This window comes from Pinus tabuliformis, chromosome 3_2, assembly GCF_031772625.1.
Source record: "Pinus tabuliformis cultivar Carrire ecotype Pingquan chromosome 3_2, CPIR1, whole genome shotgun sequence".
Classification (NCBI taxonomy): domain Eukaryota; kingdom Viridiplantae; phylum Streptophyta; class Pinopsida; order Pinales; family Pinaceae; genus Pinus; species Pinus tabuliformis.
The window spans coordinates 22135134-22161037 of NC_142302.1; the positions used below are offsets into that span (position 1 = coordinate 22135134).

The 25904-nt window shown below is 37.3% G+C and overlaps 1 protein-coding gene across 3 annotated transcripts; it reads left to right on the forward strand.

Moving 5' to 3' along the window:
* Nucleotides 1-1312: 1312 nt before the first annotated feature.
* Nucleotides 1313-18608, forward strand: LOC149179609 (uncharacterized). 3 transcript variants are annotated; one of them, XM_089415733.1, is made up of 6 exons: nucleotides 1313-1548; nucleotides 2118-2205; nucleotides 15075-17818; nucleotides 17921-18007; nucleotides 18101-18193; nucleotides 18367-18608. In XM_089415733.1, the coding sequence occupies exons 3-6, from the start codon at nucleotides 17696-17698 to the stop codon at nucleotides 18562-18564; spliced, it is 501 nt and encodes a 166-aa protein (XP_089271859.1). In that variant the 5' UTR covers nucleotides 1313-1548; nucleotides 2118-2205; nucleotides 15075-17695; the 3' UTR covers nucleotides 18565-18608. The 3 variants fall into 3 exon arrangements, with proteins under 3 accessions (XP_089271859.1, XP_089271860.1, XP_089271858.1); XM_089415734.1 differs by lacking the exon at nucleotides 2118-2205 and adding an exon at nucleotides 13343-13483; XM_089415732.1 differs by lacking the exon at nucleotides 2118-2205 and having other exon boundaries at nucleotides 1316-1548.
* Nucleotides 18609-25904: the final 7296 nt, after the last annotated feature.

The following is a 25904-nucleotide window of genomic DNA, read 5'->3' on the forward strand; positions in this document are numbered from 1 at the left end:
TTTAGTGAAAAACACTGATTTTTAAATTGATTTGGTCTGGTAGCCCTTTACTGGTATCGATTTCAATAAAATTTTTACCATAGGTATATATGCCACGCTGCCCACGAGAGGCATCAGTAGTAAGGAAATGGCTCAGAGAGTCTCCAATGCCCTAAAAGATTGAGTAGTGCCACATATTAGCTGGAAGATTAGGAAGTCGAGCCCATATTGGTAGTTTGGTAATCACAATTGTGGAAAGATCGAAATATGGAAAGCAAGGGAATAGAAACAATTTAGCATTGCCCGAAAACTAGGGCCCTTTAGATAAAGCTTTTTGATAATCTTTTGATTCCCCAAATAACACAATGAAAAATCATTTTGAGCATAAAATAACCTTGCAATTCTTAGTCCATATAGAATGGATCCATTCATACAGATCGATAGTGCTGGGCCATAAGCCATTAAAACAACAAACTAGGTTTGCCTTTGAATATAGCTATTGGAGATCCTCCAAATCAGGGTGAGAGATTTCTAGGGATGGAACTTCCATCGATTTCTCCACCAAAAACGATCCAGGAGTTGCTAAGGGCTGATTTGCCTTAGGAAGAGGCTAAACATGGATGACATCTTTATAAGAAAAGGCCAGAGACGAGGAGGGATTACCCCTAATCCCCCCTTGTAAATGAAGAACCATTAAAACAACAAGATCTTTACCAAAGTTGTGGACAAAGAGAGGGGAAGCATAGTCCAACTACTTACTGTCAAAAAACATGCATTGCATCTGAGGGAAGACTCACTTGAAGCTCCAAGGAAAACTTGAGGTCTCGAACCAGATATGAGGAACAAACCTTAATAAACAATGAATACTTAGAGAAGCTTGATAAATATTAGATAACAATCCTTTGAATGAACAACTTCTAATAACATACCACCATAGTTTCCAACCAAAAAGCCAGATTCCTCCATCCTTACGACACTGACAACTATCACAACCATCTGTTACTTTTGTAACCTTATCACCTTACAACTATTTTGTTATAAGACTTACCACCTTAACATTCCAAAGCATCTTATCTTATTACATATATGCTACCAATTGTACTTTGAACTAGATCCGCTACCATTAATAAAGTTTCTGCATAAATCATAATTTCCTATCCACAAATAATGCGTTCAAATTATACCATATAAAAAATATTAAATAATTAAACTACATTAAAAAAAAAAATTAAAACAAAATAAATATTGCACTAACATCAAGAAATAAGTTCGCATTATAATGTATTTACGGAAATTAAAAAAAGACAATCACGAGTAGGACCACCACCAGTTGTCTCACTTCCATGAAATCCCTACACGTGTGCTTCCGTACTCCCTAAATTCATCTGAATTCGAAGTTGGCAGGTTTTGTCCTGGATTTCCAAACTGTTGGCTGCGGATTTCCAGACGGATATGCCAGGAAAAAGGGTTTCGACCGTGGATTTCCAGAGCTTTTCAGCACACTAGAAAGGGTTTGCACGTTGTTCTGCTCGTTGGGGGTTTATGTCGAGGATTTCCAAAGTATATGAGGTAAAATCTCCCAAATCCCTTAAAAAGTTGTGATTAAATTCGTTTAAAGCTTTTCCATCTAGGACGTATGCTGTGTTTTCTCGGTTTCTGTTAAAATATTTGATATATATGGTTTATTTTCTGTGCGAAATTAGTGTTTTGACGCATGGATCATAATCCGGCTACGTTTCTCAGTACTCGGATCCTGAAGCTAGTTTATGAGTCCATTTTTTATAGGATTGTTTTATGTCTGCGAAGCTTGTTAAACACTCATTATGGTGTTTCTGTTTTTGGTTTTATCTTATAAATTTAAATGTGTACATGTTCTTGTATTTTAGTCGTCAATGGGTTTTGTTTTGTAATGGAGTAAAAAACGTATGGCTTTGGTTTTTTTTTTGTATGAGGAATCTTGGAAGAGACTTATGTACTCTGTATGGATATTGTTTCTGAGGGCATTTATCCATCTGTTTTTTCTGCAGTGTTTCCTTAGTTTAGTGATTCGCATGGTGTTATATATGAGAAGGATTTCCCGAGTTTTCTTACAAATTATTTTTGTGAAGCTGATGATCTTCTGGTGATTTGTTTTCTAGGTTATTCCTACCAGGTTCACAATGTAGATTTTATTCCTACAATCATTGTTGCTTTAATGGAAAACCATATTCTACTATTTGCGAAAAGGTATATCATTACAAGCCAAAATAACTTTTCATCTTCCATGCTTGTATTATGTTAATTGGCCTGCCAGGATATGAGTACAAGGAGGCGGTACGGTACACAGGACACCGCTTTTCGAAACAGGTGGACGGGGTTAGGTTAAGCAGACATATATCATATTAAATATTGACAATAATTATGAGAATTTATATTAGTGTAAATGGTAATGAATCGGTCTCGTATTTATGTTCAAATCATTTCCTTGTCTGCCATTCATCAATTGTCCATCATGATTGAACAACAGTTTTTCTCTCAAAATGTCTCCGTTGCCTAGTGCGGAGTTTAACAAGGCTTCAAATTTGTCTGAAAAATAATGGAAATTTTAGCATGCAAAATATTTTGGAAATCTGGGTTACAGCTGGCAAACTTCAAGATTTTGGGTGTCCGAAGGGTTTTTGATGGTGCTGAATTCATTTCCACCATCAAAAACAAAATTCAAACACCCTAATTGACAAATTTTTTTGGGAAAAAAATGACTGGATGCTGGCAAGTTTTGGCTGGGCAAATTCGCTGCCTCGGTGGACCAACACACCTAGTGCTTAGTTTAACGAGGCTCCAAATTAGCTAGGAAAAAATGGAAATTTCGTTCAGCAAAAATTTTGGAAATTTGGGTTACCGCTGTCAAACTTCAAGATTTTGGGTGTCCCAGGGGTTTTTGATGGCGCTGAATTCATTTCCACCATCAAAAACATAATTCAAACATTCCAACTGTCATATTTTTGGGAAAAAATGGCTGGATTCAGGGAAGTTTTGGCCTTTTGGGCAAATTGGCTGCCTTAGTAGACAATACCCCTAGCGTGTCGTCTAACAAATTCTGGAGGAATTTTGTTATAATTCGGCAGAAATTTGTGGAAATCTAGGTTACAACTGTCAAACTTCAAGATTTTAGGTGCCTCAGAGGTTTTTGATGGTGCTGAATCCATTTCCACCATCAAAAACAGAATTCAACCACTCCAACTGTCAGATTTTTTCGGAAAAAAAATGGCTGGGTTACAACTGTCAAACTTCAAGATTTTAGGTGCCTCAAAGGATTTTGATGGTGTTGAATCCATTTCCACCATCAAAAACAGAATTCAACCACTCCAACTGTCAGATTTTTTTCGGAAAAAAAATGGCTGGGTGAATTTTCCATCACGGTAAACAACACCTATTACCTAGCCCTCACATTTTTTTTTTAATTATTATCTTTTATCTTTACTGGTTTTAACTACCATCTCCAAAGAGATTTATTTATCCTACTACTAATCTAATAATATTAGTTTTTATCCCAATAATATATTCGTATTATCTTGACCATACCTCATGATTTATCATTATGTTGTGATATATTTTATTTTATTTTGACAACTTCTCTTATATTTCTATCTTTTAAATTTTATTTAACAGGGCATTTATTTTATGACCAATATTTTTTATTTTAAATTTTATTCAACAATTTATCTAACTAGGTGACGTGTGTTTTCAATCAAGATTCATTATTCATTTTTATCACCATTTTTTGGATCAGATCCCTGATATATATATTTTGTTTTGACCATTTTTTCATTATGAATTTCAATTTGTGGCTTGATTGATCAAGTCACCCTCAATATTTTATGATTACTTCAATTGGATCTCTCCATTGATGATGGTGGGACTGTTGATTTCTAGTAGCATCGGATGTGCTCTATGTCTCAAAATTTGCAGGGAGGCTTGGACACATGCATTCTCCAATACCCATAAATCGTTTGAGAAATTCCATCCGGAGATAGTTTTATTAAAATAATTGATTATTTTTTAATGGGGCCCTAAGTCTAAATTTGGGAAATTAAAATAATTAAAGGGTATTAATATAAACTGTGGGTGAAACTTTTAGAAGAAGGCGAAGATCAAGTCAATATGATCCTAGCTGTTAATTAGGATCTAATCTGGGCCGTTAATTGATCAACGAGAGGATTATAAGAGGAAGCTTGATGGGCACTTGGAGAACACACCGAGTGAGTTTAGAAGATCAAGTTTTTGAAGTATAGTAGCTACCGGAGAGAGATTCGAAGTGAGCTTTTGTAGTGAGGGGTAGTGAGTATTCGGAAGAAGGAAGTTTTCTTGGGCCGAAGAATACGAGGTAGAGAGGGCAAAATGATGTCTAGAGAGAGGCATACGCTAGCCCACGCAGTTGTAGCGCAGGACTTAGAGGGAGATCAAATTCTTGCTAAAGAAATCGAGTTTTAGTAGCTAGGAGCCGGGGTGTGAGACCGGGAGGCAGAGATTCGGATTCCAGCCAGCAGAGGGTCCAGAGAAGGAGCAACATGATACCCAGTAGGGGTGACGCAAGAACTACGTGGGAGTGATGCAGTTCTACGCAAAGGGTACGCAGAGGCTCCAGTTCAGCGTGATCAGACTCAGATCATTTCAGGGTGAGATCATTTCACCATTCATTTTGTTCAGTTTCTCTCTATATCAGATTGCTAGTTGAGCATCTAAGAATTGTACTCAGATTTTCTCCTGTATAATAATAAAACCCTCATATCTGTTGCATCGGTTTTCCTGCATTGGGTTTTTTCGGGGACATTTGTCCAAAAATAACGGTGTCAATTGTGTTTTATTTTCTTTCTTGCTTAGTCTCTTGTTTCTGCATAATATTTGATTAAGTGAAGGCTGCAGTGTATGTATTATAATATTTGCTGTAGGAAACTGCAAGTAATTTGTTTAAAGGAATTTAACAAATAAGAGTAATATCATCAGTTGCTGCAGTAGGGATTTCGGTTGAGGAATTTTCACATGGTATTAGAGCTGCAGGTGAAGCAAGAAGGGCAGAGCCGGTAGATCCAGTGCTGAGCAAAAGGGGGAAATCAAAAAGTTGCATGAGGTAGCAGTTCGAAACCCTAGAGGGTTTGCGTAGTTCTTAGTCGGAGGGCTGAAATTTCGAGGCAGTCTCTCTCCGAGAGAGTCGACGGAGAGAAGAGCTTCCAGATCAAATTTTTGTCGGGGCAGAGGGAGCACCGTTGAAGCCTCAGCATAAGGAGAGCTGGTGGGACGCATATTTTTTTGCAATTAGTTTGTTGGGCATAAAATCGTTAGAAGAAAGAGGAGAAGCACGACTAAGGGAATTTCTTCCTCAGAGAATTCCTAGCCAAGGAATTCGAATTCTCTAGAGCTAAGCAGCGGCAAGGGGCAGCAGTTTTACTAGCTCCAGCAGGGAGTGCGTAGGCTAGCCCAATAGCAGCACAGAGGAGAGAGGAGGTCATTCGACTTTCTATTTTTGGCAGAAATGGCAATCAGTGGCTTGAGGGATCAGAACAGGTTGGATGGGGCATCCAACTACGTCATCTGGAAGGTAAGAATGTTGTTCCTTCTAGATGTGCATGCCCTCAAGACATACGTCGACAACATGGTGGTTATCCCTACGGATGCAGATTTGTTGAAGAAATACAAGGCTGAGATGGCGAAGGCAAAAAGAATGATCCTCGACGGAGTGAAGGATCATGTGGTCTATCACATTGCTAGCAGAGGGACTGCTAAGGAGATGTGGGACGCTTTGTCTACGTTGTATCAGGGATCTTCCGAGCAATGGAAGATGTACTTTGAACAGAAGCTGAGATCTGCTCAAATGCAGAAGGGGGAGCGGGTGGATCCATTCTTCACAAAGCTTCAGGAGACCCATGATGAATTGTTTGTTGTGAGGCATACACCTCAAGATTTAGAGTTGGTTAGATTGACCCTCAATTCTGTCTCATATGAGTGGCAAGTCTTTGTCCAGAGTATCCTAGGCAGAGCGGCTTTGCTGAATTGGGATGAGATGTGCATTACTCTAAAACAAGAGGAGCTGAGGAGAGACTTAGTCAAGGTTAAACTTGACAAAAGCAACAGTAGTGGGTCGAAGCTCAAGGACGAGGAGGAGAGTGCAACCCTTGCATCGAAGGGACAGTAGGAGCAACAGAGATGTAAGAAGGACGTTTCAAAGATCAAGTGTTTTGGGTGTGGTGAGATGGGTTACTATGCTACACAATGTCCTCTCAGGAAGAAGGATAAGAATGAGAAACATGACCCGAAGGCTGCCCCCGCGAAGATAGAGGAAGAGGAGTTCGCCATGACAGGCGAGATACCTCTAGGAGGGAGGTGGGTTGATTTGGAGTTGTAGTTCGAAGGAGCTACAGATGGGCAGGATCCTTGAGGAGCCCACCTCTTGGATCAATGCCTTGCTACGGGAGCCCAAATCAAAAGTAGCAGGATGGACTAGTGTCGGATGGTGCCGGGGAGTGTTGGAGAGACAGTTGCAGTGGCTAGGAGCACCAGAGACTGAACAATGTAGAGCAGAGTTGGCAGCAGTGCAGATGGTACAGAGAAGAGGTAAGCAGCAAGTAGATTCAGAGGGTCAGCACAGAGACTAGCAGCAGTCAGGCTTCAACATTCACGTGGTATCATACTGAACACAGTTAGTTCAATAGTTTGGGATGTTTTTCTGTTGCTGATGGAGTAGCAACAACAATTTGTAGTGCAATGGCAATTGGCAGTGGCAGTGCTAGCAGTAGTACATATGCAACACTTGAGAGGGAGTTGTAGTACGGATGTAGTGTTGACAGTGGCAGTGTTAGCAGCAATACAATTACAACAACAACGCAGTAGTTGGTGGACAACATGTCATACATAAGCAGTGCAGAGGACGATGTTATGAAGTCAACGTGATGCTTCAGTGGGAGGCATTGCTAGAGCACATTCATCGCTAAGAGGAGTGTTGATTTTTGGTAGCATCGGATGTGTTCTAAGTCTCAAAATTTACAGGGAGGCTTAGACACATGCATTCACCAATACCCAAAAATCGTTTTGGGAAATTCCACCCGGAAACAGGGAAATTAAAATAATTAAAGGGTATTAATATAAACTGTGGGTGCAACTTCTAGAAGAAGGCGGAGATCAAGTCAATATGATCCTAGCCATTGATTAGGATCTAATCTGGGCCGTTGATTGATCAACGAGAGGATTATAAGAGGAAGCTTGATGGGTGCACTTGGAGAACACACTGAGTGAGTTTAGAAGATTGAATTTTTGAAGCAGAGCAGTTGCCGGAGAGAGATTTGAAGTGAGCTTTTGTAGTGAGGGGCAGTGAGTATCCAGAGGAAGGAAGCTTTCTTGGGTTGGAGAGTACGAGGTAGAGAGAGGGCATAATGACGCCCAGAGAAAGGCATACGCTTGCCCACACAGAGCTGACGCAGTGGCAATGCAGGCCATAGAGGGAGATAGAATTCTTGCTGAGGAAATCGAGTTTCAGTAGTCGGGAGCAAGGGTGTGAGACCAGGAGGCAGAGATTCAGATTTTCCAAGAGAAGGAGCAACATGATACCCAGCAGGGGTGATGCAGGAACTGCGTGGGAGTGACACAGTTCTGCACAGAAGCTACGCAGAGGCTCCAATTTAGCGTGATCAAACTTAGATTCTCCCAGTGACAGGGTGAGATCATTTCATCATTCATTTTGTCCAGTTTCTCTCTGTATCGGATTGCTAGTTGAACAACCAAGAATTATACTCAGATTTCTCCTGCATAATAATAAAACCCCCAGATTTGCTGCACCGGCTTTACCGCATTGGGTTTTTCTGGGGACATTTGTCCAAAAATAACGGTGTCAATTGTGTTGTATTTTCTTTCTTTCTCAGTCTCTTGTTTCCGCATAATATTTATTAAGTGAAGGTTGCAGTGTATGTATTACAATATTTGCCGTAGGAAATTGCAAGTAATTTGTTTAAAGGAATTTAACAAATAGGAGTAATATCATCAGTTGCTGCAGTAAGGATTCCGGTTGAGGAATTTCCACAAGGACATCCAAAATTTTTACTACAATAAGTATTCCTTTCCCTTTGCAGACATAGTCTTGAATCAAACTTGATGAAACTGAAATCTGAGGACTAATGTTGAAGCGTTGGCATGGATACCAATTTCCTGCAATAAAAATGACAATTGATGTCTGATTTCATCTTTTCTACTCTTTTGGTCTCTTCTAAGTTCATATAGAACAAAGTGAGTATTAATTCAGGGTTTTTTTGGGCTGTTATAAGATTTCCCACTGTGGCCACCTTAAAGGAAACCTTATTAAGCTCTTTAATGAATAAAAAATCCTTTTTCATTTTAAACTTTACGTCCTCTTGGTTATCTTGAAGTTGGCCAAAACATGGTTCCTACCGGATTTAGGATCAATTTTGACCCAAAAAAATGAGATGATATGATATGAGTGCCCCTTTTCCTGTGTGTGTCAATACATCTGTAATCAGGATCCTATGCTATGTATTACGTCGTAATCAGGATACATCTACAGATTTTTTTGGGTATGCTGGGGTACGCAGAGTTACCCCGCGGTACTGTGGGGCATGAGGCATAACAAAGTATTTATATAGATAGGTTTCCAGAATATGGGTATGGGCACAGCTATGAAGAATCCTACCCCTGGGTATGTGTACCCAATTAAATTCTCTTGTTGGTACCATGTTGCTTATGTCCTCACTGAAGTGAACTCCATAAATAGGCATTATGTTATAGACATTTTTGTGCCTCGCAGCATGGAGCATGAAATGTCGATAATTACAGGGATCCAAAGTCCCTAAACATGTTGTTCTTACCCCTAGAGGAACAAGGTCAGCAAACCACAGCACTTCCTATCAGTTCTCCACCTGAAAACACTCAAAAACAGGCTATTTTTGGATCATGTCAGCTGCTCCACTGAGCATCTGCGCTGAATGTCAACTGCTCCTCCTTGTACCTGCGCTGAAAGTCGAAAACAATGAAGGCTACCTGCGCTGGGCGAGATTGGCCAAGTGGCACAGTCATTCTGCAAGGTGTCAATTGCCCAGGAAGCTTCCAAACTGACACTTGGTTCAGAGAATTCGCCCTGTGATGAGTAAGAGGTACTTGATCTCCATGTGGAAGCAAGGATCTCCAAGTGGACTCAAGAACTGAAGTTTAACTGAAGAGGGAGAGGACACAAGGCAGCTTTATGTCAGTCTCAAGCTGACTCATCCTTTCTCCTTCTACCCTATATATAGAGCTCTTCTATGAGGTCTAGGGAGGCTGGAATTTTGTGCAAAGCAAGGAAGTGCTGTTGGTTTACAGTTAGAGCTATTGGGTGATTGCTTTTATAGAGGTGAAGAGGAGATTTCTTGCTGCTGGGGAGGTGCTGCTGGATTGGAGCCATTGATGGTTGTAACCTTCTCAGAACCTTTTACTTCTATCAATAAAGCTTTGAATGTTCTCCTATATACTTGTATTGCATTGATGTATTGTATTTACTTGTATATCTGATTCACTCTAATCCATGCATCAGTTATGAGTACATGTTTCTTGTAGTTTCCCTCTCTTGTTTGTGCAGGATCTTTGTGTAGCTGGGCCAGCAAGGGAACAAGGAGCTGGGAGCAAGAGACGAAGAGAGAAGTCAAGATCGACAAAAGCGAAGGATATCGGTTGGTCAATCTTTTCTTCCTTCTCTGTACTTTCATAAAGGAAAATATCAAAGCTTTACTTTCAGTTGTTGCTAAGGAACTATCACCCTTAGAGTAGGGATAGGGTCATTCCGAGTCGGATACTTTTCCCCACAACACATTAACATTAACATAATTTTCTTTTTGGGCTAGAAATTGCTTTCTGACAGATCTCAAGGGGCTGCACTGCATAGGATGAACTTCCTTTGACTTGAATGCCAGGTATGTTGAGTGTGCGTGCTGCCAGAGGCCACTGTGACATGCAGCTAGCTTCTCGTGCCTTCTCAACATTCCTAGTGTAATCATTTTTCTTTGTCCCTTTGTTTCTTGGATCCTATACTTCATGCCAAATGGATTTCAAGCGTTTACCTCACCAGTGTTTGTTAGCTTCTCTATTGATTAGTATAGTCTAAAGCAGATTTCACATGTTTGTGTTAAAAGTATTTCCTTTTTAAATTGAAGTTGTGAATAAGGATTACTTATAAGTCAGTTATCTCTGTTTATATAGTTGTCAGAAAGACAGTATTCAAATCAAGAACTTTGTATTGCAATGGTTTTTTTTTTCCCACTACTCTTGCAGTGCCAACTAGTTTACCAATGCACCTTTTTTTTGTTAGTGCTTGCTTCTACTGAAATATACAATAATATAGATCCTTCTTTCTCTTTCTCTATAGGACAATATCTGATAAGAGATCTTTCTTTAAATGTTTGAGAGATAGGCATTGAACATATTGAGCAATGCAATTGCTTTATTGGTCTCTTAAGTTTGAAAATTTCCGTTAATAGCAGGTCCCTTGCGTGGGAAAACTAATAGAGCTTATCCTTTTTTGTAAGTGGTTTTAGAAGATTTTGTGGCTATGCATATCAGGTTCTATCTTGGGAGTGTGGAACATACAGTCGTGCAGAGCAGGGATGTCAAATATTGTTTGATTGTGATATTTGGATCGTGTATAACTCTTGTTAATTCGTGTATTTTGAAAGAGCTTTGACTGATCCGTTGATTTTTTATTCCTTTTACCTGTCATTGATAATTTGATAGTATTCTATAGAGAGTACAGGCCTCATTTAGATCATTCACATTTCTTGGGTTCTTTTTAAAAAGTCACATTCCTAATAAAAGTTCAGAGACTTTATCCATTCATATCAGCATTACTGAGGAGAGACCAATCACCATATTCAGTACTCGAAGTGAGGAGAGAGAGATCCATAGATCCATTTTAACATAGTGTTTGATTGTGGTATTTGTATTGTGAATAACTCTTGTTAATTCATGTATTTGGTTGATCTGTTGATTTTTTATTCCCTTTACCTGTCATTAATAATTTGATACTATAGAGAGTGCAGTCCATCATTTCGATCATTCACATTTCTTGGGTTCTTTCTGAAAAGCCATATTCCTAATAAAAATCCAGAGACTTTATCCATTCATATCAGCACTACTGATGAGAGACCAATCACCATACTCAGTACTTAAATTGAGGAGAGAGAGATCCATAGATCCATTTTAACCTGGAATCTGTTATGAAGTGACTCGTGAGAGGTAGCACCGGCTCATAACAGGTTCAATGCTTCTATCCCATAATATGGGGGCTTAACGTTGATGATATTCAATGCTCTATCGTTTAGATCATTGACATTCATAGGGCTGTTTTTGAAAAGCCATATTCCTAATAAAAACTTCAGAGAGTTTATCCCTCACATATAAGTTAGATCCATCTTAACATGCGATCTGTTATGAGGTGAGAGATACTAAGGGCCCATAAGAGGTGCAATACATAGATTCCATTTAACAATGACAGTATTCCACAGAGAGTGCAGTTTCTCATTTAGATCACTGACATTCTTAGTTTTTTTTTCTTATCTGAAAATTCACTTTCTAATGAAAACTCTCACAGATTTTATCTAAGTTGCACGAAACAGGGAAACGGGTACGAGTTTCCGAAACGGGAAGCGATACGAAACGTGACCTCCCCAAATTTTGGAAACGGGGAAACACGAATATATATATATATATATATATATATATATATATATGTGCAATCATAAAGCATAAATGATACATTATAATCTATTACACTTAAACATTAACATTTAATTTACATCACATTTACTCATGAATGATCACATAATGAAAATAAAAATATCGGAATATCCAAAAGCAACCTTTATTATATATCCAAATCTCAAAATCAGCGTTTATTTATATTAATATATGAGGCTGCAAGTACAATAAAGACTATAAGGCTGCAAGAGAGAGATCCAAATCAGGATTTTCTGCATCCACATCCCATTCTTTAGAAGGACCACTGTTGTATTGGGAGTCTCCTCCTACATAGTCGAACGACCTTAGTGCTCTTGATTAAATACACGTTTCATACCCTAGTGCCCTACATGATCTTGATTATTGGGAGTTTCTACTGCATAGAGGGCTTGGTTCTCTTGATTAAATACAAGTTCCATACCCTAGTACATGATAAAATCCAATGGAAACATTGCAATCCCTCCAATCCTGAAATCCTGAAAAACAAATAAGTCTGCTGGATTTTGAGTGAGATCTAAAATTCTACTTTCTCCATATGAAATCCAATGAGGGCGAAACCACTCTCAAACATCTTGAGTCATTTCACGGTAATGTTAAAAATTTAAGTAAAAGTGATATTCTCCTTTATTTTTCATTGATGAAAATGAACAATAAAGGAGAATATCACTTTTACTTTAAGAATTTAACATTACCATGAACTGCATATCCCTCAAACTTCCTGATGAACTGCATATCAACACTAGGGCAAAAATTCATTTTTATAACTTTAGGCACGCATCTAGAAGTAACAAGAAGTCACTAACATACCCTAAAAGTAAATAAAAAAAATAAAAAAAACAAGAACAAGTTAATGAGGAAACGTGGGTCGTACGGTCCTGAAACGCGTTTCCGGCCGTACTGGCCACGTTTCCCGAAACGGAAACGTGGCAGTACGGCCGGAAACGCGTTTCACGGCCGTACCAAACGCGTTTTCGTACGGAAACGGACCTCTATACCACGTTTCCTGCAACTTAGGATTTTATCCAAGTGGGGAGAGACCAATTACCATAGTCGTACTCAAAGTGAGGAGAGAGATCTCCAACTTGTTGACAAAGGTGGGAATAATTCTGAACCAATATTATCTTCAAAATTAGATCTTAAATTTAATTCTCCTCCCTTGACATGATCTAAGCACGTTCATATCAATGAAATCAACTTCAAGATGAGATCTAAAAACTGCTGTCTTTCCTACTGACAGTTTTTGTAGTTCATGCAGATTGTTGCATGGTAATAAATGAGGACTGACTCTGCAAGCTTATATCATTAGATTTCTGTGGTTGCCCACCAATTTCGACACAGTGGCTTACATATTTGAGTTTCCAGCACAATGGGTTACCTTGAACACATTGACTTTAGGGTATAGGCACTTCTGGTAATTTTTACCATGTAATTGTTATTCCTGGACTGAATTGATTGTTGAACAATGCTTTTTTTTGTGCTATTCTTTTTTTTTGCAAAATCTCTCACTGAAGTTCTATGTTGGCAACAGAAACAGTGGAAAATTACATAACCTTAAGCTTGAAATTATTCATGTTCTTGGATTCGATGTTGACTATGATTCTCATCTATATATTTGGTACAGATCTACGGGTCTTCTTGTGTGTGTGGACAGTCGGAATCATAAAGGCCATTAATCATGAAGGGGACCATAATGTCAGAGGTCTCCTGGTATAGATGGAATTCAAATGGAACCTGATAATTTGTTGAACCATTATCAACCAATGTAGGTAATCTGTACTAAAGGTCAATAAGGGGTTTTTCAATTTGATCTCTGAGTTTGGAGATTGACATTTGACAGAGGATTGGAGGCCTTTTGCCCTGTTGAATCTGTCATGCAAAATTCTAGAAAAAGCTCTTGCATAATGCATTAATACCAGTGAATATATTGGCCATTAATAACCTAGGAGGTGTTATCTGGGGCAGATCTAAGTCTTGAACAACCTGATTTCGGTTTGGGAGGCAAGGTATTAGGCCAAAAATTTAGCCTAAAATATGGGAAGTGAGGGAAAGCAGATTTGATAATGTTAGTAGGAGGCCCACTGATTTTGAATGAGACATAACTCTTTAGCATGTATTCTTGTATGTTTGTTTCCAGAGGAACACGGGTGAAAACCAATTAAGGTGTTTTTTGAATGAAGATAATTTACCAGGCAAGCGTCAGTCAAGCCTTTTGAATAACAAGTCATTGGGTTTCTTCTCAGAGAATAAGTGAAAGGATAGACCACTACCTCAAACTTCTATGAGAAGGATGGATCATGCAGGGAATAGTGGCAGGAGCAACCTTCATCAGTTTCTGCCATGTTGGCGTCCAATTTTTAATGTTTATGGGTGGGGGGCAGATGCAAGGGAAGGGTTCCTAGTTGATGATGATGTTGGCTTATTTGGTAGCAGTAAAATTATGGCTGGGATAAAAACTTAAGTTAAGATTGCCCACTTTGAAGTTATTACTGGGTTCACAGTTGTAGAACAAAGAAGTTCACCTAAACTGTTGGGACATTCTTTCATCAGAGGCTGTGGCAGCTTTCTGTATTCTTTCCATTCGTACTAATTTGAATCCTGCTCAACTTCCAAATTTGCATGCTGAAGGCTTTTAACATTTACTATCAATTAGCTCCTTGTTACGTTCCATTAAGATTGAACTTAGTATTCTCCAGCAAGAGTGGCATTTTGGATGGTTTATTATATTTTATCTTTTTTGGCATCACATAATGCCTTATGTTTTTGACAGTTATAAATATCTGGAATCCACTAAGTGGTACAGTCATCTGTATTTATTTCGTTTTAACTCATCTTTAGATCTACTGTCTTGGACATTATAAATTGTTGATATTGCTTGCGTGCTAGAGTAGCATTTCTGATTACGCATTTAATCCTATAGAAATCCTCCGGTGGTCTGAATGTCTGTCTCACATTTAGAATTCTGGTTATTTTCAACCCAAATTGCTGAAATACCATAATAAGTGGCTTTGTCGGCACTTTAAAGACACGCATTGCTGAAATACCATAATAAGTGGCTTTGTTGGCACCTTAAAGACAAGCATGGAGACTAAGAGTTGTCTTTGTAATGACTAGACATGTTTCAAAAGAACAAGTATATTAAGTTTCTGGCTTTAAGTGTCTTGTTCTTCAACTTCTGTAGGTTCTTATTTGGTTTATTCTTGCCCATCAAATGTTTATCTCATAAAACTTTCTTATTTGTTTTCATCAAGCTATAAAAACAAGTTGGCATCTGTTTCTTTCTACTAGAAACCTGAAGTTTAATTTTTTTGCTATATCCATGCTCGAGGCCTCTAACTATTGAGCACTTTTTGCAGGTGGTCAGTACAGAAGATTCTGCAAAGGAATTTACCTTCAATACCTGTACCTTCTAGTTCTTTGGGTGCCATACAAACCTCGAATTAAAAGCTATAGGGCTGAGGCCATCCTCTTTTGCTACATAAAACCTGCTGCCCTTAACTGGATGAACTGTTATGTCAAAAGGAAGTATCATTCCAATTGGTAGTCTTATTGACCAAGTTAAACAGCGCTGTAAAGACAATAGGATACAGAGTCATTAAACAGCACTGTAAAAACTGGGTGTCATATCTGTTCCTTTCTAATAGAAATCTGGAAAGTCTAACTTTTTGCTATATCCATAACTTAGGCCTCTAACTAGCAAGAAATCTTGCACTTTCTTAGCAAAGAAGGTTCTCTGAATGATAATGCCACCATTGTCTAATGGATATCTTTGTTTGCAAACCTTCCTAGTATCTTTGGGTTCCATTACATGGTTTGATAGCTGTAATCATAAGTGATAGGGCTGAAGCATCATCTAGGTATGAACTTGATTTGCATATCAAATTTGTCAAACAGATGCACCTTTTTGGAATGAAACTCAGAACTTGTCATCACGGAAGGAATAAGATTATCTGGACTTCATGGAGAGAGAGACGTGTGCCCAGGACTATAATTGTACTGTGATTGCTAATGAAGATGAAATGAGATCATGGTATATCAGAGTGGGAGCATGACGGAAGGAAAAGATATAGCTGTCAAAGGTGTGCTCATTGTTCTCCAAATTGTGAACTTTTCATGCTATATCTTTTCCTTCTTGCAATTTTCCCAATGATGACCAATCCAAAGAGCACTTGCCGAATCTTTTGACTAAACATGTATTGGTCACTTGGTTTTTGATGTCCTCCAACCACTTCTTTTATTGTGATAAAGAATGGCATTCTTACATTGCTTTCTCTGGCCCAAATTGATATCAAATCTACACAATTGAGCCTGACAGATAATCAAGGGAAACTGCTCTTTGGGTCTTTCCAGAGAGCAGGAGCATGTCATAAGTAACAGATATAACAGTAAAAGTGCCAGAAGGAAAAGATATAGCAGTCAAAGTGCACTCATTGTTCCCTAAACAGTGAGCTTTTACTGCTATATATTTTCCTTCTTGCAATTTTACCAATGATCACCAATCCAAAGAACACTTGCCCAAGATATAGCAGTCAAAGTGCACTCATTGTTCCCCAAACAGTGAGCTTTTACTGCTATATATTTTCCTTCTTGCAATTTTACCAATGATCACCAATCCAAAGAACACTTGCCCAATCTTATGATTAAACATGCATTGGTCACTTGGTTTCTAATATCCTCCAACCACTCATTTTATTGTGATCAAGGATGGCATTGTTACATTGCTCTCTCTACTGCTCAAGTTGAAATGCAAAATTTACACAATCGAGCTTGACAGATAGTGAAGCAAACCTCGTCTGTTTCATTCCAGTGTGACTGGAGTGGGGCAGGTTGGAGCTGTTGTCACTCCACTCCATGTCTTCCCCGTTCTAATTTGTTCACGGGGCATCTGAGTTGACCCAAAGATCTGGAGTGGGGTGACATATCTCCAACTTCCCCATGTAAGGAGAACAGTACATGGACAGGCGGTATGGGTTGTGTAGTTTGCAGAGGAGCTGAGGACAGCACTGCCATAATCAAAATCAGGACATCTTCAAATGGGTTCTGGTAAGCATCGATATCTCAAGCTTTTTAATATGCCATTAAATACTCATATCTGGCATTTAATTATTTCTAACATTGAAATGAAGAAGAGAAAAGCATATAGAAAAATAAACAGAGAAAAACACATACGTTGTACGTTTTGATAAATGAAACGTGAATTTTTTTAAGTTACAAGGAAACATTTTTCCTACTCACATTTCCATGTTTCCATAAATGCATTGAAAAATATACCCGTATGTTCTGTATATACATGGTAATATACCTTGTTTCTATATAAACCTGGAAAAACATGGTAATATGTTTCTCTATGTTCCATATGAACAAAGAAACGTATAGTCATGTTTCGTAAACAAAATACTCCTATGGAGGAATCGTACTTGTCCAGAAAAGCAGGGTTGCTTTTTTTGTATGTTCCATAAAAACAAAAAAATGCATATTTATATTATGTGAACAAAGTATTCTAAGGATGGACTCGTGATTTTATACAAAGCAAGAGAAGTATAGTATATCACATGTTTGTGTGTTACATGGTAATCTATTTTTACCCGGTTATTTCAATGTAGAGAAGTTCTATTTTGCCCATTATTCTTCTCTAGTTCCTTCATACAAAATTAAATTGCAACTTTTTCTTTTTATACTTGGTTCTTATTTTTTTATGTTTAAATTATTAAAACTACTTATTTTGAGATCAGTTTATTTTGATAAATATTAGGAAGGACTTTGAGAAAGGATTGTCCTTGATTTTCGAAAATGGAGTTGTTCCTTTCCAGCCATATGCCCCAAGTGACCATCAAAGGGAGAGCTTATATGTTTTTTGGATGTTTTCTTTATAGCCATTTTTTTACACATATCCATAGAGTCCCCATGCCATTGATGTGAATTACTTGTTCGGTTTTTTTTAACCAAAATTTTTAACCAAACAAGAAAAATTAAAAAAATGCCTCAAGATCAAAGACTGAAACAAAGACCTATTGACATACCTTTTAAAGTATGGAAAGAACTTGTAAAATCATATGAGAAGTTGGATGCACAAAGAAAAGCCGGCAATGAGAGCATTCAGGTATTGAATTTTTCATTAAACATTATTTAGAATGTATTAATACTTATAAGTATCTTAGACATGTATTTGTGTGAAAATAAATTGAATTGGTTTATGTTTAAGGACAAGGCATCCAAGGCGAGGTTAACCAAGACAAAAGTCACTCATCGTAGTGGCCAGAAAGGTTTAAAAGCACTGATAACAACCTTTGTAAGTATATTAAACATGTGATATTTTTTTAATAAATTTTGTACTAGAAGAAAGTCATTGTTATCTAATTTCTCCCTATTTACTGATTGATAGGAACTAAAATATGGAAGACCTCCAAATCATTTGGAAAAGGAGGTGCTGCAGCAAAAGAGATGGGTTGAATTTGTTGCTTGGATGGACTCTATGGTATGTAATCTTAGTTGGATTTCCAATATACTTTTAAACCATATTTTCATTTTATTTTTTTAGTACTATTAGATATTATATCTTACCTCATTTTATGGTTAACATTGTATAACAAAAACATGCGTTGTGTTATGTAATTAATACTAACATGTAATATTGATTTTTTTTGTCAGAATGCTATAGGTAATGATTGCCAAGACGATGATCCAAATTATGTTCAACATATATCAGGAGATGATGAGGATGAGGATGAGGATGATGGTGGTGAAGGAGGAGATGACGATGATAGTTGCGGTGTTGGTGATGATGTGGATCAGAGTAATGAGGATGGTCAAGATGATTATGAGGATGATCTTGGTGGTGGTAGCTAGGCATGCACATGCATTGTTTTTTATGAAGAAATTATTGTGTAGAATGACATTGTTATGTTTAGATGGGTGTTGTGAATTTACCCTATATCAATGAGACATTTTGATTTTGTAATCATACGATGAGTTTGATTTATGTATGTTGTTAATTTATCGTAGAATAACGATATTCATGAAATATTTGGATTTGTTAATCATATTTGAATTTTACTTGTTTTGATTAAAAATAATACTGATTTTATTAGTATTATGTTGCTATTTTATACATGTTTTGAAAATTGTTAATGACACATTGTTATTTTTTTGGATGGATGTTGTCAATTTCTTTTAAATTTCTTTACAAATGATTTTGAATTGTGATATCTGCTTTAATGATATTCAGAAACTATCATATATTTCACTATGAATCTATAAAGGGGGTCATATATGTAAAGAAAAATATACTCTATATAAGAAGTCAAATGCGGATGTAACCATGGATGCAAAATTGAAAGTAAAATTGGATGTTAAACTAGGAATTAATACAAAATGCAAACAATTGACATACAAAGTGTTTTAAATTAGAAGTGAAAAATTGTGCAATAGTTGACACAAAGAAGGGAACAAAACATGGCATACAAAAGGATATCAAATTGGGAAAAAACAAGGACACATAAATGGGCACCAAATTAGATGCAAAAAAAGACAACAACTAGATGTAAAATAAGATGCAAAGTTGAGCGTTAAAAAGAAGCAAAAAACGTTACAAATTAATATGCCAAATGATGATGCAAATAATGGTGTAAATTTGGGATGCAAACTTGGGTGCAAAAAAGGAAAAAAAAAAGATGTAAGAAAAGACATAAAACAAGATGCAAAATGGGACTGAAAAAAGGTGAAACCAAGGATGCCATATTGGATGTAAAAAATGATTCCTAATCACATGCAAATTTAGGCTCGAACTCAGACACAAAATTATATGCAAATGTGGACACAAAATGAGGCAAAAAAAGATGCAAATTTGGATGGTGAAAACGATGTAAAACTAGACACAAGTAGACACAAGTAGACACAAAAAAATGGTGCAAAAAGGGGCATAAAATAGCTTAAAATTGGATGCAAAACTTGGTGCAAAAACAAATACAAAAGTAGACGTAAAAAATGGCTCTAAATTGAATGTACCATTAAACACAAAATAAGATGCAAAGGTGGACACAACACATGACTCAACATAAGATGCAAATATAAATGCAAATTTGGATGCTCAAAATGATGTAACATTAGATGCAAGAGATGGTGTTAAAAATGATGCAAAATTGGATGAAACAAATGACGCAAAATATGGTGCAAAATGAGATGGGAAAAATGGAGACAAATCAAACGTAAATGTGGATGTAAAAAATGGTCCAAAAAAAGATGCAAAAATGGGCACAAAAATGGATGCAAAATTTGGTGCTAAATCAAATTCAACACATGGTGCAAAGATAGGGACCAAAGCTGGTGCAAAAATAGAAGCAAAAACTAGTGTAAGACTAGATACAAAACCTGGCGTAAGACTAGATGCAAAAACTGACACAAAATGGATGCATAAAAAGAGGTTAAATTGGATTCAAAATACAGTGTAAACTTGATGCAAATGATGGTGCAAAAATGGAAGCAAAGAATGACACAAAATAGGAAGCAAAAGAGAATGAAAAATAGATGCAAAAAATGACACAAAACTAGAAGCAAAACCTGTCATAAAATAAGATGCAAATCTTGGTTCAAAATTTGACGCAAAAAATGATGCATAGTTTGGTGTAAAAAATGATGCAAAATCTAGCGTGAAAAAGGATGCAAAATCAGGTGCAAAAAAGGACGCTTTAAAAATTGTACAATAGAGCCAGATTTAGTGCCAGGTTGCTCATCACAATTACAAAAAAAATGCACTAAAATCTGGCGCAAATCGCTGGTTTTGTTGTAGTGTTAATACCCATTAATATTTTAATTTTCCTAAGTTATGACACAGGAACTCCATTAAAAATATTAATTATTTTAATATAATTGTCTCTGGGTGGAATTTCCAAAAATGGTTTTTGGGTTATTTGGAATGCATGTGCCCAAGCCTTCCTGCAAAATTTGAGGCTTAGAGCACATCTAATGCTACCCCAAATCAACAATTGGCTCTACTCAATTTTGTCCTATATGGGTATAAGCATATGTTAATATTCTTTTGTAATTAATTTTTAAGAGGAATTCCAAGTGTCAATTGTGGAATGTGAAGAGTCATTTTGTAAAGAAGTTGAAGAGTCACGAGGGATGTTCAAGAGTCACAAAAGGGAAGTGACAAGTCACCCCTTTTGTTATAAATATGTCCTCATAACTCATGTAAAGGGATTTTGGGATCCAAGCTTTTGGCTACGATTTGAACTTAGGATCAAAAGTTTGGGATTTTTTTTGAGAGCCTTGGCTTCTTCGTAGCATAGAGGGAGTATCTTTCTTTGGAGGAGTAGGTGTAGACTTCATGTTCCCCTATTGGGACTAGTTGTTCGTTAATGGTATATGTATGCTTGGAACTTTCACCTTAATAAAGTCTTACAGCAGACACATTTTCATGCATATGTTGTGAATATAGTAGGACTGCTCTTGTTATGTTTGAAATGTATGTTGTTTCACTTATGATAACACTTATGAACTATTGCTTTTGCATTAGTATGAATCTTGTTGAATGTGTGTTGTTCTATATTTTCATCATAGTTAACTTGTGAACTATTTTGCAAGCTAACTTGTGATGCCTTTTATGCTCATGTGTTCCTTTCAAGCTGCGTACAATTACAGGATTCTAAGGGACCCACTCACCTTCCCTTTGATGTGTTAGAACCTTTCATGCATCACACTTTACCCTCTGCAGAGTCACACACTTGTTCACAAAAGTCATGAATACACTGCTCTATGTGTTAATGCAGCCAAGGCACATCATTAAAACCCACTACTTCAACAATATTCCAGATAAGTCTACTACTCCAAAAGGTGTGAGGTCTAATTGGGACTTCATATTAGGGATACCCCGTGAATGTTGGTGGGTCCAGTGCTGTCAACATTTCTATCACTGGAAGGAGGGCCAGATGAAAAGCTGAAATTTCCTTATCTTTTAATGGCTTCTTCCCATATCTTAACCCCGACATGTTTTTCCAGAACTGCAAATCTGAAAGTTCCCACAAGGGTAATTAAGGTCTTGGAAAATCTAAAGTTTGATGCTGAGGGTGGAGCAACCATTCTTGAGCACACTGCTCACTTTCTTGAATTTTTCACTTAACACAATATTCACTGTGAGGATACTGCTTGCAAGTTATCCATTCTCACATTTGAAGCGCATGTTCAGGAATGGTGTTACACATTTATAAATGCTTCTATACACTCTTTCAAACATCTCAAGGAGATCTACCGTGCATTTAACAGGGATGATTGAAAATTTGTTTTCAAGAAAATTATGCCTTTAAGAAAATCTCCTGATGAATCTCTTAATGATTTTCACGATCTCTTCATTAATTTCTGTTTTGAATTTTCTGAAGATAATATTGATTGGAGTTTAATGAAATATAAGTTCAAATTTCTTGTCCATATTTCGATGAATCCAAAAAGGATATGAATATTTCAAAAGTCTCCCAACATATACTGGTTATGGAGGTTCTAAATTTGCGAGAAAGGAAGTTTCTATTCCAAGCGACCCTTCGTCTTCCTCTCATCAAACAACTCCATTTAGGCAGGTTGAGGTTGGAGGACTTGAGGACCCATCCATTGACCTAGCACCGTCTTATCCTACCTCACATATTTTAAATTTCAAAGCAAGTTTGGACTGGAAATCTAATTTTGCTGGTGATGTTCTTTCTCCTCACGCTCCATCTACTAGTTCCTTTGGTCCTCCTAATTGTGAGTTGTTGTGTTAACCGGTTTCAATCATTTCTTTTGATGTTCATGAGGATAAAGGTCACGATGGAGTTAGTGTTGACTAGCCAACTTTCGATATGATTTACGATGATTGTGTGTGGGATTATATTTTTGATCAAGAATCTATGTTACAAGCTGATCTTTCTCCTTTTTCTTCTCTCCCTCATTATCCTCACATCTTCCATGATTCTATCATACATGTATATTTCGAAGAATCAGTTTATGACCATGTTAATTATGATCAAACTCAGAACTCGTGGAATGTCAGTTTTACATATGAAGATGGAGAGGAAGAATCTTCTTTTCCAGATCTTTCTCATCCATCATCTGATCATTATGAAGAAACAAAGGGTGAAATGTCTTACTGTCAATGTTCCCCTCTCTACGATTCATCAGATCAAGAGGATTCCTTTGTTTTTGATGTTTAACTCTCTAATCATGGTTGTCATGATATATTCATTGATTCATTTGGTCGTGAATCTGTATTTTCTACTGTTGATCTTTCTATGCCATCAAATTTTTATGATCTACCAGCCGATGTCTTGGAACTACTGTAAGTTATTAAGGCACTTCAGCCCTCGCTGATGGTTATGTCAGGTTCTCACAGTCTTGAGGCTAATCCCAATCATGAACAAGATAGTGCTTTATATTTCAAGGATCCTCATCATTTGATCGCACAAATTGAAAATCAACCCTTTCAACAATATTAGCACCCTCCACCTCTTTTGCACGATGCTACCACTCAATCATTGGAGGAATCATACCTGACAAGCTCATTTGTGAAACGTAAGTTTTTTACTTTCTTTATATTTTCCGAGTTTGTAAGTTCGAAAGGATGCTCTTGCATGTTAACTTGTTGCGATGTGTACAAACACCATCATTCATCTACATAGTGTTTTTCATATTCTTTTATGTCATACTTTTTTGCATGCATTTTCACTCTTAGAATGTTAAGGCATGTATTGATTTATCTTTCTTGTCAATTGGTATTCTCGAATAGCTTTCTTAATATGGATTCCATCACCTATATAGGTTAGCCTGTGCATCGGTGGTTTCAGTGGAAGTTTCATTTTATGTAAGCCTGGCCTATTTTCAGTTAGTGTAAGATTAGGACTAGATTCTTTGTTTTCCTTATCTTGTTTCATTTTGGTTAACTCTTCGCCCTGCTCTTTTCTTTCTTTTTCGTTGTAGGATAGATTCTGCATGAGACTGTGTTTGGTTTTTGAATCAAGCATGGTGAAGTTTGGGAGGAATTTTATGCTACTGTCAATGCTTGGTTATCTTTTTATTCCCTCTCTTTGCATGGATATTTCACATTTTAGTCGATGATACCCTGATGGAAAATGCGTTATTTTTTGGAGAAAACCATAGTGGAATCATGATGCTTAATCTATAACTAGTACCACATACTCTCATTAGTTTTATAATTGTTTGGTTTCATATTGTCAACTAAGTCGATTAGAGTAAGGAGGGGATGAAATTTTAACAAGTGAACCATATTTCAAAGGTGTATAAACATCCTTCTTTGAAGGGACAACCTCTATTTCTCTCAATAAGTAGGGATACCTCTTCCACCTCATTAAATCAATAAGTCCCTATGCAAAATTATTTGAACAAAAACAAAAAAATAAGAAAGGGTGAAAGAAGAGAATGGCTTCTTGCGCAGAGAGGTGAAGCAAGCAACTCCACCGGGGTATTTTCTAGGCTCGCTGGCAGTGGAGCAATGTTTGTGTCCTTGAAGTAACTCCTTCGGGGAGTTGTCTAGGCCTGCTAGTAGTGGAGCAACACCAAAGATGAAAACCAAGAGTTTGAAAATCCTACTTGACCTTTGTATCTATATACTCTCCATCCCCAATTGAAAAAACTGAGTTTGACTTGTCTTTGTTAGTGTGTCGTCGATGAAGAGAACGGTAGGCACTATATCTTTAACTTAAGCTAAGTAAATGTTGATTAGTGAGCTTATCAATACTTCCTAAAGAGTTAGACCTATTTTACACGAGTTAAGACCCATACAGAGAACTGGAGTTCTACCAGTGTGTCGCTATGTTGTAGTTGCTACAAGCACCATCCAAAATATTTCCTTGCTTTCATTTTGGAGCCTCCATTCTTTCCACAAGAGCTTATCATGTATTGATGTCAAGTATTCATGCTATGATCAAGACTTATATTTTCATTCTTTACTTGTGATGTGTTGTTTTGATCCCGGTTTTATACCTTTCAGACACAAGGTATCTCTTGACTTAACTTTGCAGCATTGTTGGTCTTTCCTCTAGAAATTGTGAAATCCAAACAAGCAAGCCAGCCTTGAGCTTAGAAACTATGCAATTTTGAGAGACAACCCGAACTTGAGTTCAAAAATTGTGCAAAGCTTCCCTTCAACTCACAAACTGTGCAATTCACTGGGTCAAGGAGTTGCCTAGTCCCTTGTGGTTGGGAACTACGCAATCCTTCTTAGTAGTGTGAATGGATGATTTCCTGAAAAAAGTAAAAAGAAAAAAAAGCAAGAAAGCAAAAAGAAACCCCTCGAAAGTAGGGAGTGGATAATTAGTTTCCTAAAGGATGACACAAGTTGTTATTTTCGGATTTTCGCCAAGTGCCACTTTTCCCTTGATTTTAGGCATGCATGTCATAAACCCTAACCAACCTAGATATATATAATAGATGCCCATAGATCTCATTTTCACATTTTATCTTGGATATCTAGCCTTCCCAAGGAGATCAAGGAGCCTTCGGTGGAGTTTGCGGCGCTTTTCTGGGTGAATTTTTCTTTTGTCATCTTTTGTCACTTTTTTTGTCACTTTTTGTCGTTTCACTTCTATGAGTGTTGTTTTTCTTATTTATTTTCATGCTTGTTGGAATTTTAGCTTATATTAACTTGTACAAGTGTTGGTTTAGTCTGTTGTTCGCCTTTTACAAGTGTCACATCAAATTTCTTGTTTTTTCCTATTAGTGATCATTGTTTCATGACTCCCTATGCATGTTTGTTTTTCCCTTTTGCATGTTGATCTTCTACACTTGATCTTAACTAATATATCTTTCCTTAGTCATATCTATGCTCCAACTCGCACTATCACTAAGATCTGCCACTTTCCCATTCTCTTTCCGAGCATGTCGTCCCTTCACTTGGCTAGTAATTGCCTTGCTCAACTGGGCATTGCACAAGTCCAAGGCTCAAGACTTGTTCTTTGCCTCTCAGACTGTGTAATTCATAGTATATGGATTTCCCAACTATGCTTTGTGTAGTTCCAGGGTTCAAGCCTCACCCTTGGCTAATTATACTACACAATGCACAGTCTCTCTCTCAGTCTTCCCAGGCTGAGACTGCGCCTTGTGTAGTCTCGAGCCTCAAGATGGTTCCCTAGCTGCTAAGACTACGCAATGCATAGTTCTTGGAGCTAGTGCCTGCCCCTAGCTCAGGAATTGTGCAATTGTCCCCA

What these genes read in the sequence shown, in the direction of transcription:
- LOC149179609 (XM_089415733.1), top strand. Translation starts at nt 17,696, where the DNA reads ATGCCTCAAGATCAAAGACTGAAACAAAGACCTATTGACATACCTTTT. An exon ending in AAGCACTGATAACAACCTTT is followed by an intron (nt 18,008 to 18,100) that starts GTAAGTATATTA and finishes ACTGATTGATAG; the next exon opens with GAACTAAAATATGGAAGACC. An exon ending in TTGCTTGGATGGACTCTATG is followed by an intron (nt 18,194 to 18,366) that starts GTATGTAATCTT and finishes TTTTTTTGTCAG; the next exon opens with AATGCTATAGGTAATGATTG.